Here is a 12,898-nt window from a genome sequence, read left to right on the forward strand (position 1 = left end):
CATGGGCCATAACTGGCTCAAGTCTCAGCCAAGTTAATTACCCATAACTGTCCCTGAATTGGGCCAGATCAAAATTGGAACCAAAACACAGCCTTAAGTAAACCATATCAACACCAGTCTTTAACCAGAAAGCCCAAAACTGAGCCACACCTGAGCCTGATACACAGCTGAACTACACTGCGTTCCAAATTATTATGCAAGTGAGATATCAGTAGGATTTTGGTACAATAAAGAGTCAGATTTTTGTTTGTGTTGTTTTTCACATCTTTTTAGTTAACTGGTATCAATCTCAGACAGGTTTGTTCAATAGTTTGCCAGTTCTTCTTAGGTAAATGGAAACCCTACTTAAAGAGGTTGTTCCACATTATTAAGCAAGTCACATTTCTCATGAAATATGGTGAGGAAGAAAGATCTTTCTGTAGAACTTCAAGTAGAAGTTCAGTGCCATGTTTTTGTTCATGAAGTTTCATTTTAAATGTAACACTTGATCATCCATGTTTCTGGTCATCAAGTTTCATGATTTGCCTAATGCTTGAACGTCCATGTTTCTGGTCACGAACAAGATTTACTCTACCTATAACACTTGAATATCCATGTTTATTGTCATTAATAAGTTTCAAACTTTGCATAACACTTGAACGTCCATGTTTCTGGTCAGGAATAAGATTCACTCAACATAACACTTGAACATCCATGTGTCTAGTCATCATTGAGTTTCACTTCACATAACACTTGAGCGTCCACATTTATTGTCAGGAACAAGTAGCACTCTTCAAATGACTCTGAAACAGTCATGATTCTGTCAACGAACAAGTTGCACTCTGGACGGAGCTTTTGAACATCCATTCCTAAAGTCTGTTTTTCAGTCATACTCTCCTCATGCACTTTGTTCTTCATCCTCTCTTTTCGGCCACCATCTCTGTCTGGGGCCAGATACAGCTGTCTTTTAACGGTGTTATCAATAGGTGTGTTTGACTTGAAACGGCGCTGCGCAGAATGATCAGTGTATGACATCAAAGTACCGCGAGAGCGATTCGAAAGCACTAGGCTTGTTTGAGATGCGCTTTGCCTCGCCTGTAGGCGAGAGTCAGCGGCTGCAGTGAGAGGAGGAGTGAAATAAGCGCAGTCAAGACGGACAGTTCCGCCCTCTCGAAGTAGAACAGATACCTACGAGATCAAAGGCAGATATCGCGTTATTCTCACTGATAGGCTGTGCTGCTGATAAACATGATATAATTTCAATTCGCACAGGGCTCTATTTTGCATCAACAGGTAGCGTGGCTATTGGATAAAATACAATATTACCACAAAAACTGAACCCAGGGCCTTTGGACAAACATTCTGTATGGTCTTTTTCCATCTACCTGTATTCCTGTTTTAATTAGGCTATTGTTTCTTCCTTCCCCCAGCCCAGGGGCGCCGTTTGCGTATGGCAGAGTATGGCAGTTGCCATACCCTAGCCCAGTCAGGTGCTGTGAAAAAATATACAAACTTGAGTCGATTATAATTCGTTTTTATTATTTTAAATCAGAGAGTTTTAAAAATAGTAAACCAATGATAAGCACTAAAATAACTTGTCAGTAAAACTTCGTAACTCCATTGGATCATCGAGCTCTCAGCGAGACTTCGTAACTTCACCCCGCCTCCATTCAGACTGACTCACTGCGCACAGCCTGGAGATCTCCGCTTTTTCGTAATGCAAGGGTAAATAAATAATTGATGTTTGAATAGTACAGCGTTTTCTTTACGCAAACACTATGTCTGTAAAGGATAATGTTTTTGTGTGTTTGAAGAGTGGAGAAGAATTAGTTATTTGCCATCTATGTACTTGTGTAGGCTATGCGTTTTAAATATCCTGTGCATAAGCGCTTAATTTGAGATTTTGGCCAAGTGTATTAAACAACAAGAAAAAACTAAGCGCCCATATAGCTACAATCAAAGTTATATAACCTGTAAAAGTTGATGAAAGCATATAATGCAATGCACTTGCTGCAGATAACAGTTACAGCCGACGCAGTGTTGTTTAATTATTGAATTTTTTGCACTTTTTTCTCCCTCCCATACCACCCCATAGCGTCTATTTATAGTGTAGAGGGCGGCCGCTTCGGATTCTAGAGAGCATTTGATTGTTCAGAAGATTTGATGAGAAGCTGAAGTATGAGGTGACGTCAAAAAAATCGTTGATCCATTTTGGTGGAAGTGATGAACTGCAAGCTTTGAATGCTTATATCTTCTAAATCCAAAATTTGTCACTGTTTTGGAGCACACTAGCTTATAGATAACCTTAAGACTAACATATTGATACTAACACCCAAAAAACTTCAATTTTTATTTGACGGGGACTTTAATTCAAATTATTAAATGGATGCCACCTTATTGGGACAATAAAGCCCTCTCTACACCTACCCTAACCTTACCGCTACTTTATTTTCAACTTTTCAATTATTTCTTATTGAAAATAAATGCCTGATGTGATATGAGATTTGTAAAGGGAGAAAAAAAAGTTTGGCAAAAGGTGGATACGAACTCTGGTCGATTGCTTCAAAAATGACTGCAGCACGTGCTTTACCATTTACACCACTGGAGCTAGTGTTGACTAGCCCAATCACACATTGGTGGGCGGAGTTAGTGTAAATAGCCTCTGCCAACAATGTGGCCTATTTGCACTTAGTGTAAATAGACACTCCAAAAAGGCAACACTGAAGGAGAAGGTGTGTCCAAACTTTTGATTGGTAGTGTGTGTGTGTGTGTGTGTGTGTGTATATATATATATATATATATATATATATATATATATATATATATATATATATATATTTTTTTTTTTTCTGAGAAGCTGAAGTACGAGGTGATGTGTGTGTATATATATATATATATATATATATATATATATATATATATATATTTATTTATTTATTTATTTATTTACTTATATGTACTGTATATATAGTATACATTTATTTATTTTTTGGTCTGTTATTGGACCTGATAATAAAGAGGATTTCTCAATTCTGTTTCTTTAGTTCCTGACAACTTACCCAATTCAGTAGGACTACAGCCAGCCCCAAAAGATGTTGGAAAGGTATCCATTAACATCAAACCATTCTTCTAAACTTTGAACCCATTTTTCTACCTAATTTTGACATAGTTGTTTCTTTTGTATGTGCATGATATATAGCCTCTTTAGTATCTATTTTTTCACAGAACTGTCTAATGTTTTTCACAGCACTGTGCTGTTGAGTTTGAGGTGAAAGCTTTCTGTGCTGAAAGCCAGGATGCCAAAGTTCGCAAACGGTTAGTCCAAGCTGTTCTTATTCTCTATACAGGGGGAAACTTGCCTGATTTACTTGCCTATTATCCTACCATTCTCCTAATTCCTTCATGTAGTTTATGGAGCAATGTAGACCATTTTGGGGTATTTCAGCAATGATATATGTCGTCTTCTCCTCTTCCACAATCAGGAGCTCAGTACGTTTGATGATTCGTAAGGTCCAGTATGCTCCAGAGAATCTAGGAGCAGCTCCCTGTGTGGAGACCACTCGTGACTTTCTCATGTCTGATAAACCATTGCATATGGAGGCAAGCTTACAGAAGCAGGTGGGTTTTAAACAGACCACTAGTCGAGCATGCATGTCTCATAATTTGTCTTTCTTTGGTGTGATTAGCAATGTTTCATGTTGTCTTTTTAAATGAAAAATGTTTATTGGAATATAATAAATCAACGTGGAATATTGCACGCACCATAATTTTTATTAAATTTTAAAGAATTTTCTCTTGTAGACTTACTATCATGGGGAACCTATCAGCGTGAGGGTCAAAATTAGTAATGACTCCAACAAAAATGTGAGGAACATCATAATTTCTGGTAAGATCAGTTTTTGAAAGCATTGATGATCGAAATAAGAATCAATTAGATCGATCAATTACATCGATTAGAAATAAGTATTAAGAAACAAGAAAGAAGAGTGGTCATAAATAAGTTTTTTTTTTTTCAAGAATTTTGTTCTTTTAATGATATCAGCATAGTTGTTCTATCCTAATATTTTGGACCCCTACCCCAATTCGAAACATGTCAGTAGAGTTGCATGTGTGTGTGACTGTGTATGTATTAATATAAATTAATAGATTATCTGCATTATCTGATTGAAATCTGAATGAACTAATTTATTGAAAAAATGTTGGTCTATGTGTATACACTGTCATACTTTAAGTAGATTGCTTTAAATATGAAATAACACTTGTGGATGTCTGTCTTTTAGTGGAACAAATTGCCAATGTGGTGCTGTACTCCAATGACAGTTATATGAAGGCAGTGGCCACAGAGGACTCTGGGTAATTGTTTTATTCAGAAATTTTGATGTAATTCAATTTAAAAAAATAAAATAAAAATGTTAATCTGATTAAAGGTTGCTATTTGGTGCAGGGACTCTGTTGATTCTGGTGCCAAACTGGATAAAGTCTACACTTTGCTTCCCCTACTTGGCAATAACAGAGAAAGGCGAGGTATTGCACTGGATGGAAAATTGAAGCATGAAGACACCAATTTAGCCTCTTCAAGCATGTGAGTCCCCATGGAAAACATTGGCGTGTATATAATAAGAGTTGTTTTAGTTTACTGGGCGTTGTGTGCATTAATGAATGTTTATATAGGCCTGCTTAATCAACAGTGTTTACAATGTTCAAATGCTTTATTGCAGCGTCAAAGAAGGTGTTCTGAAGGAAGTTCTGGGGATCTTGGTGTCTTACAGAATTGTTGTGAAGCTTATTGTTGGAGGGTTAGCATCCCAACACACCATATACTACTACAGTATATAACATAAAACCGTACATGCCTATATGTACATCCTAATATTTTGTTCTTCTCTTTCATAGAATTATGGGATCCAGGTGAATATTATTTCTTTAATCTTGGATTCAGAAGGGCCTGCGGTTGAAATCATCAGCACCTTTCTCCCTTTTACCGATGGCCCTGCATATCAATTAAGCTTTTTTATGTCTTATGTTTAAAATAGGGCTGTTAAGTGATTTTTTTTTAAATCTAATTAATTACATAATGTGCCAATTAATTAATCAAACTAATCTCAAATTAATGAGATTAATGAATTAACATGCACATCATGTGCCAATTAAAGATGAAGTTATTATCAAAATAATAGTTATCATTGTGATAATTTAGGGGAAAAAACATTGAATAGACATTACAAAAAAGTAGCTGAAATATAAGTCATTTTAGAAAGAAATATTTTAATTCAACATACAAAAATACAAATAAATAGTGAAATATTAACTTTTTTTTTTAACGATACTCTAAATCAGAGGTTGCGTTAGACTTTAATATTATCCGTCATTTTGACGGACAGGGTCGTAAAAATTCTGTCATAATCTATTATTATCCGTCATTTTAATTTTCGTATTTTAATTATAATAACCCATTTAATTGCTTTTATTTTTGTTCACGTTTTCATTTTTAATAATGAACCTAAAGGACGAGCATATTGGCTTATGCATTTATTTCTTTATGAAGAGAACAGAGACTGCGTCAGTGACAGCGGAGGACACTTAAAACAACAAAATATGCTAGTGCTGGATAAAAAAATAAAAAATAAAATAAAACCGATTTCTCTGTTTTAATAGATTCTTATTTTTATGAACCAATATCGTTTCTTAACTCCCAATCGATGCTGTTTTCATTTGATGAAAGCACAGTAACGTTAGACAATCGGCTAAACTTTGTGCGTTGTTACTTTTGATATGAAATGCAGTCTCAGGTTTCAAATTCTGTCCATTTTATTAGGAAATTCAAGCAATAAATACCGTTTTGGCGCTCTTTAATGTGGCGTGATAGATCGCTGTAGACACCTCAGATCAAGCGATTCGCTTTACTATACTCGCCTGTGAGTAATCAAAGACACAGCAAAAGACCTTTATTTTTGTTCTGGAGACGATCGCGCGCTCTGCTGCCTCACTGCAGCGCACTCGCCACCAACTGGACAGGGCTGGGAATTACAGTTATAAATTACAATAGATCACCCTCAGTGTGTGTAATCTCCAATCTCCCATCGTCAATGACGGAATTTTCGGTTAACGCGACCTCTGCTCTAAATATTAAACTAAAAGCGCCAATAGGTGGTGGCAAATCCCTGTCTTAATAAGTGAGTCATTCAATCATTCATTCAATCATTCATTCAATCGATTCGTTCAAAAGGCTGATTCATTCAGAAACAAAGCAAGTGACTGCCTTTATCAATGGTTCACTGAATCATTGATCCAGTCGATTTGTTTAAAAACGTGGATTCATTAATGAAACACCACTGTGTGTTGATCAGAGATGCACAACAGTTCTCCTAGGGCTTTATTTTCATTGGGGAAATTACTTACAATGTGTCTAAAATGTAATTATTCACACCTTTTATTCATTTTTAGGTAAAAACTTTTATGTAGGCTAACCTTTTTTTATCTTTCTACTTGCCAGTGATGATTCTGAAAGAAAACAGCCAGTGTTTGTTATAGTAAAATGCAACTTTCATGGTCATCTGACTGACAGAACCACACAGCGTTGCTGTTTATGTTATGGTTATTTTAGCAAATAGTTTGCTCCATAAATTCAGTTCAACAGCATTAAATTGAAGAGGGTAAACTTGATCACTCGACTGAATCTGCGCATGCATTTGAAGTGTTCTTGCTCCGTCCAATCAATGAATGCACGTCTTTGAATGAGCGCTATTCTTTAACTGCTCAGGTAATGCCAATACAACCCATTTCAGGGGGTGCCAAAATTACATTTTATAATCAGTCAGGGCTATAGAAATGCATCTTAATATTTACAAGTAAATCTCCATGTTATGCGTAGGTTACTTTCTATCTGACCCCCCTATATCTAGTTTTGACATCCATGGGGTCCCCCATCAAACCCCCCGTAATTCGCACTCTACATCAAGGAGGAGGCAAGGGAGGCACTGTCTACTCAAAAAAATGAATAAGAAAATGGTCGATATTACAGAAATAAAACAATGCAAATATTACTAAATATGAATATGATATAAATATATAGTTCAGTCATGAAACTCTAGATGGTGCAGGCAGACAGGTTGTCAACGTAACTAATGATATTCAGAGTGTTAATCGACTTAGCACAAGCTGATTGGTTCATGCTGCATATGCAGCCAATGAGCTTACTGCCTTGCATTTACAGTATATGGCTGGCTAGCATTCACTTGAGATTCTTGCATCGCGCTTTCAGAGTTTCTCTGAAAACCTCTACCTTCCCCAGCTCCACCTGTATAGATCTGCTACAGATTATTTTATATGCTATTTGTGCAGCAGCAGTATGTCTTAAATACTCACGGCACCGTATCGTCATATGCATTGGCAGTAGCATGTTCCTGTACTTGCTTGCAGCAGCAGCAATAATCTACAACTACAGCAATAACCAACAGCAGCAGCAGAGTAGCAGATCTATTCCGCCAAGACCAAATACATTAACATTGTCATATCCATCACCATGCTAAAATTTAAAATAAAAGTATAAAAGTCACTTGTTTTTATAAAGTAACACTGTCCAACAGTGACACACGCAGGTAAAGTTACAGTGGAGGCTTGGGGGGGGGGGTAGTCTCGCATAGCCAGGAATAGATGGCAGCTTTCATTGATCAAGGCCCGCCCATGATGCCGTTTGACCGACATGTCAAACAACCAATCACAGTTCGTTTCGTTCAGCGTCACGTTTTGGGGCATGGAAATGTCGCCACAATAACAGGTGTGTGAAATGTATTTTAAAGATTCTATGCCGCAAACTTTAAATATTTCACATATTACACACATTTTTTTTCACATTTTGAAAATCCAGCGTTTATTTGATCCTGATAAGCATTTGTCGTCACAGTTGTAAGCATGACGGCTTTCTTCTTTCGTGAGGGGGTTTGGCACCACGGCATCTTTGTTTCCAGGTTTAACGTTAAAGAACGCGACACACACGTCTCCCGGAAATCCTGTATAATTCATCCAATCCGACGACGACTTCGACACTCCTGAAGTGTTTCCAGATAAGTGTGCCATATGCATCAGACGTTTAACCAACGGTCCGTGGGCGTGGCGTCTGAGGCTGAGACTACGTGAGAGGAGGCAATGCCTCCATCGCGATATGATTGGATATGACTGGTTATGTTCAGCTATGATTGGTTCATGCGATAAATCCCGCCTCTTGTGTTCGTGCGCGTTCTGCATTCACGAATCAGTCTGAAAATTGTGTTAATGGGAAGACTGATTTTAAAAAGTAACTGAACAACTGAACACTTAGATATAACCATGTTACGTGAAAAGACTTAAAATGGGTTGAAAACATGATCTGTGGGATTTTGTGTTTTTGAGTAATCAGCTTGGTTAAATTTTAAGTAAAACTCTGTGTCTGTGACCAATATTTACAGAGCTTGATGATCCAAACAATTAAAGCATAGTTAAAAGTTAATTAAAAAGAATGGCTAAACATAAGTTCACAAATAAAATATATTGCTTAAATTGTCACTGCCTTGAGTTATTATTTTGGAATAAATGTAAAATGCCTAAAAACACTAACTTGATGAGATTCATACATGGCTTTAATAAATAGAATTTTCATTATTTTCATTATTAATTTTTATATTTTTGCTAGTAGCCTCAGACTTCTGGACTCAACTATAGTTTATAATCCCTTTATATATGTTTTTACATATCAGTGAAGTTGGGGTGGAGCTCCCTTTCCAGCTTATGCACCCGAATCCTGACACAGGTATTATATACCTTATACCTATTATATACCTATATATTATCTGTCTATTAAATATTTTTTGGTTCACATACAATTTTGTATAAACTCTTTTAAAATGTTTCCTCTTTAATGCCACTTGAAGTGAAAGAAAGGTCAGTAAGCATTTTAAAAGTTAATAGTAATGTCTTTTTCCATCATGCCTTGCTTCTCTATCTTTGCTTAAATGAACAGCTTAAAGCTGCATAAGATAATGTTTTTTATCAAACATTTTGCATTGTTGGTGGATTTCATGGTATGAAATTATATTTATGGAATAGTTATGATCCATTTATTACCTGTAAACCATTTTTGAGCGTAGATGTTAAAACTGAAATTGTTGTAAATCTGGAATGTTTTGGAGCTCAGACTTACGTTTGATCTCTTTTTAAAGGAGGCACTTGGCAGCTGCTGAAGTGAAAAATAATTAGATTAAAATTAAAAGCTAAAGAAGTAAAACTAAAAAAAAAAAAGTTATACAAGTTAAAATTTATGAAAAATGCACAAAAATATGAAATATATATATTTTCCTAAACCAAAGCCATGAATCTAAGTTGTGTTCCAAATTTGAGGTTGATACATACATAAAAGTGTGGCTTTTTTGTATGTTCAAAAATTTAGTTTCTACAAGTTACATCTCTTTTATTTTAGATTTGTATATCTATTTTTATGTAGCCTCAAGAATATATGTGTAATTTATCTGCTTATTGTCCTTTTATATGAATGTGTGTCTGTATGTAGTGAACTGGAGGATGAAGTGGTTTTCGAGGAGTTTAAGCGCACCAACCTGAAGGGCATGGCCGAGGATGAGGATGAGGGAAACGTATCACCTGGCGAACACTGAGGAATGCATGTAGAATTTAGCCAGTTCTCAAAGTATCCCTCTATACAGTAGGACTTATTTAAGGATGCCCAAAACAGACAATTATACATAGAGCATTATCACAATATAGCACTACTTTGAACATTTATTAGCAGATCAAGTTGTAATTTGTATTGAATTCGATATTTCTCTGCAGACCAGCCAGACCATGCTGTGACCATTCTTCAGCTGCCTGACCTCCATGAGATTTTCTGGAGTTGTTACTGAAATTAATAGAGAGCTTTGTTTTCCTATTTTATGGTAGTGGGAGTGCTGCTCTTTTGATACTGCTGTATCATTTTGGTGTATATCTTTAGAAATTTGGAAGAAACTTTTGTGCTAGAGTTTGGTGACTATACACAAGAGTAGTCAAGTAAAAATGTAGTAAAATCATACCTGTGTTTTTAGTTGTAACAGTTCATTTAGTTACAATTCAACATTCTTTGTTGTACTAAAACACTCAGATAAATGTATTATTACAAATACTGTATTATAATAAAAATCTGTACTAGCTGTCGCAGTATGTTCAGTTTATGAACACATGATAAGGAAGTTAAATAGTATTTTACAAGCAGTACAAAGTTTCGACATAAGTTCTTGATCTTTTGTTAATTGATAAAATAACAGTATCGATACAGATTCCGTTTCTGGAAGTGGATCTGTTTTCCAAGTGCATCCATATGAATGTTTTTAAATTACAGACTCAGCAAGGTGCAAAGGCAAATGTATTTTCATTAATATTTTGCATGACATATATTTCATATTGTCCTATACAGATCAAAGTGATTAAATAGATCATTTGTATATAAATCTCAATAATGATATGTAATATCACAATTTCTCAAATGAGATTGATTGTCAACTGATTGTCCTAAAGTTAGAAGAATTATATATAATATCAAAAATATCTTTAATATTTTCTCTACTTACAATGATTAAAGATAAATCTGTAAATATTTTATTTATACAGCACTAACAATAGTTAGCTTGCTTACTGTTGCTCATAATGACTCTTTTGTACTCCTACTGGTGTTAGCTTTAATCAACTGCAGCTGATACACTAAAAATCTGTCTACCTTGCAGATAAAGCACATTGAGCATTGGGCTTTAATCCTCTGTCACTCATACATTATGCAAACAAAAATGTAACTAATAGTTTAATACAATTTTAATAATTATCTCAATTATACACATTAACCAAAGCTAATTAAAAGGAAGCATCTGCTCATGCATGCTTACAAAACAATTTGAAATTATTCCACAATGATGTGTTGATAAAGTGAGGTATCACAGGCAGCGCCCTCATATAATCCACACATTTTCAAGGATTTTCCAGAGTATAATGTTAGCTGATGCTGCACAAATGTACCTAGTGTCCATTCTATGGAACATCTTATGTGCATTGTTTTAATATATAGAGGAAGGTTAGACGACATTTCAAAAGGTTTACTAAAAATGTGACTGTCCTGTTCAGAAAATGGGCTTAAAAGGGTTAGCAAGATATTATTAATTGACTTCAAGTAAATTGGCATATTCAAACAACATTAACTGTGTGACATGTATGAAACTAATCATGAGGCACCTTTTTATTGAATTAACAAAAAGTAATAGGACCATCAACAAGGAGATGTCTTACCCTAAACAAATGGGCATAAAAAATAACAGCTTATTTCTCTTAATATATTCAGTTAACTTAGATGACTCCTTAATTAAAGATTTTTTTAAGATAGTAGTTCTGGAGTGTATTGAGGTTTCTGTGTCCAAATATATTAGGGAGGTGTTTGGGCTTAGGTCACATCAAGGCTGGACATCTGGGGCAAGAGTGGTAGTAGATTCCTCTAGTTCACCCCAGCTGTATGTTCCATTTATAGGATCTGGTAAACCACATGACATTGGCATATCACAGCTATCTGGATAGAGCAGGAAGCCAGAGAAGGTACTGCTGCTCTCACTATTAAAATACATAATAGTTGGAACCTCTCACCTGTGGCCAAACTTCATTACCCATCATAAGATGCAGGGCAACCTGTTGAGAAGTTGTACCAAGACCTATTGACCCTGTACTTTTGATGACAGGTCTGAAGTTGTGGAAGAGCCCCACTATGAGTAGTTTGTTGAAAACAACTAAGTGGTAGTTGATGACATAGGCACCACTGAGTGGAGCCCTGTAGATGCCCAAAGTTAAGTGTGAGTGAAGTGACATGTGGCCAAGTATGGTAACCCATACTCGGAACTCGGAAACCCATACTCATTTAACCCATCCTAAGTGCACACACACAGCAGTGAACACACACACCGTGAACACCAGTGTTGGGTTAGTTACTCAAAGAATGTAATATATTACTCATTACTAGTTACTCCTTTCAAAAGTAATATTGTTACTTTACTCATTACTTTCTGGCAACAGTAATTAGTTACACTACTAGTTACATTACTTTTTCTTCACACCCCACAGAAGTTGTAACTGTGTAACTTCCAGATAAAATTCTTCTAGAATGTTACTAACAACATATTTCTGCCTCATCATTTGACCAAAATCCACATTGGATCGCAGTCAGAAGTTATTACAAACACTCAATAGTGATTGATTGTGACATTCAAGTGTTGTATTCATCTCATGTGTAGCTTGAAGTAATTTTTCCGTTACCCATATGCGATTAAATTTCGTTATGTATTTTATCAAATCACATGAGTTTGTAAGAAACTGTTTAATTGTCCAACAATATTTTTAATTATATTAATATAATGTACCACATGCTGATCAGAGAGATGTAATGCCAGAGTAAAGTAAAGCCACAACCTACACAACAGATCTTTTTTTTCCTGACAAAATCAATATAATGCAATATTTCTATCTGCTGAATGTAAGCTTTTCCATATTCCAAGCTTACCTGCTGCACTGGGGACATCACATGCGTGTGCGAGTCATGAAAATTATGAAAATAAATCTAGGAATTATTTGATTGTTAGATTTTAAATCAGCGGGGTTGAGGCATCAAAAGTAACTAAGTAACTAAGCTGTTTTATGGAAAGTAACTGTAATATTATTACTGAAATCTTATTAGTAATTAGTTACACTACTAGTTACTGCAAAAAAAGTAATATTATTACAGTAACTAAATTACTAGTAACTAGTTACTGCCCAACACTGGTGAACACACACCCGGAGCAGTGGGCAGCCATTTATGCTGCGGCGCCCGGGGAGCAGTTGGGGGTTCAGTGCCTTGCTCAAGGGCACCTCAGTCGTGGTATTGAAT

The 12,898-nt window shown here is 35.7% G+C and overlaps 1 protein-coding gene across 1 annotated transcript in view; it reads left to right on the forward strand.

Annotated features, from left to right (window-relative positions):
• saga (S-antigen; retina and pineal gland (arrestin) a) overlaps positions 1-9,688 on the forward strand; it is a 35,304-nt gene extending 25,616 nt beyond the window's left edge. The window contains exons 6-16 of the mRNA XM_058764931.1: positions 3,024-3,082; positions 3,227-3,294; positions 3,462-3,597; positions 3,781-3,865; positions 4,260-4,332; positions 4,424-4,561; positions 4,698-4,775; positions 4,873-4,887; positions 8,712-8,764; positions 8,886-8,895; positions 9,521-9,688. Of these exons, the coding sequence (XP_058620914.1) occupies positions 3,024-3,082; positions 3,227-3,294; positions 3,462-3,597; positions 3,781-3,865; positions 4,260-4,332; positions 4,424-4,561; positions 4,698-4,775; positions 4,873-4,887; positions 8,712-8,764; positions 8,886-8,895; positions 9,521-9,623 (818 nt within the window). The 3' untranslated portion in view covers positions 9,624-9,688. The remainder of the gene's footprint in view (positions 1-3,023; positions 3,083-3,226; positions 3,295-3,461; positions 3,598-3,780; positions 3,866-4,259; positions 4,333-4,423; positions 4,562-4,697; positions 4,776-4,872; positions 4,888-8,711; positions 8,765-8,885; positions 8,896-9,520) is intronic.
• Positions 9,689-12,898: the final 3,210 nt, after the last annotated feature.

The sequence above is a fragment of the Onychostoma macrolepis genome, chromosome 02, assembly GCF_012432095.1.
Source record: "Onychostoma macrolepis isolate SWU-2019 chromosome 02, ASM1243209v1, whole genome shotgun sequence".
Taxonomy (NCBI): domain Eukaryota; kingdom Metazoa; phylum Chordata; class Actinopteri; order Cypriniformes; family Cyprinidae; genus Onychostoma; species Onychostoma macrolepis.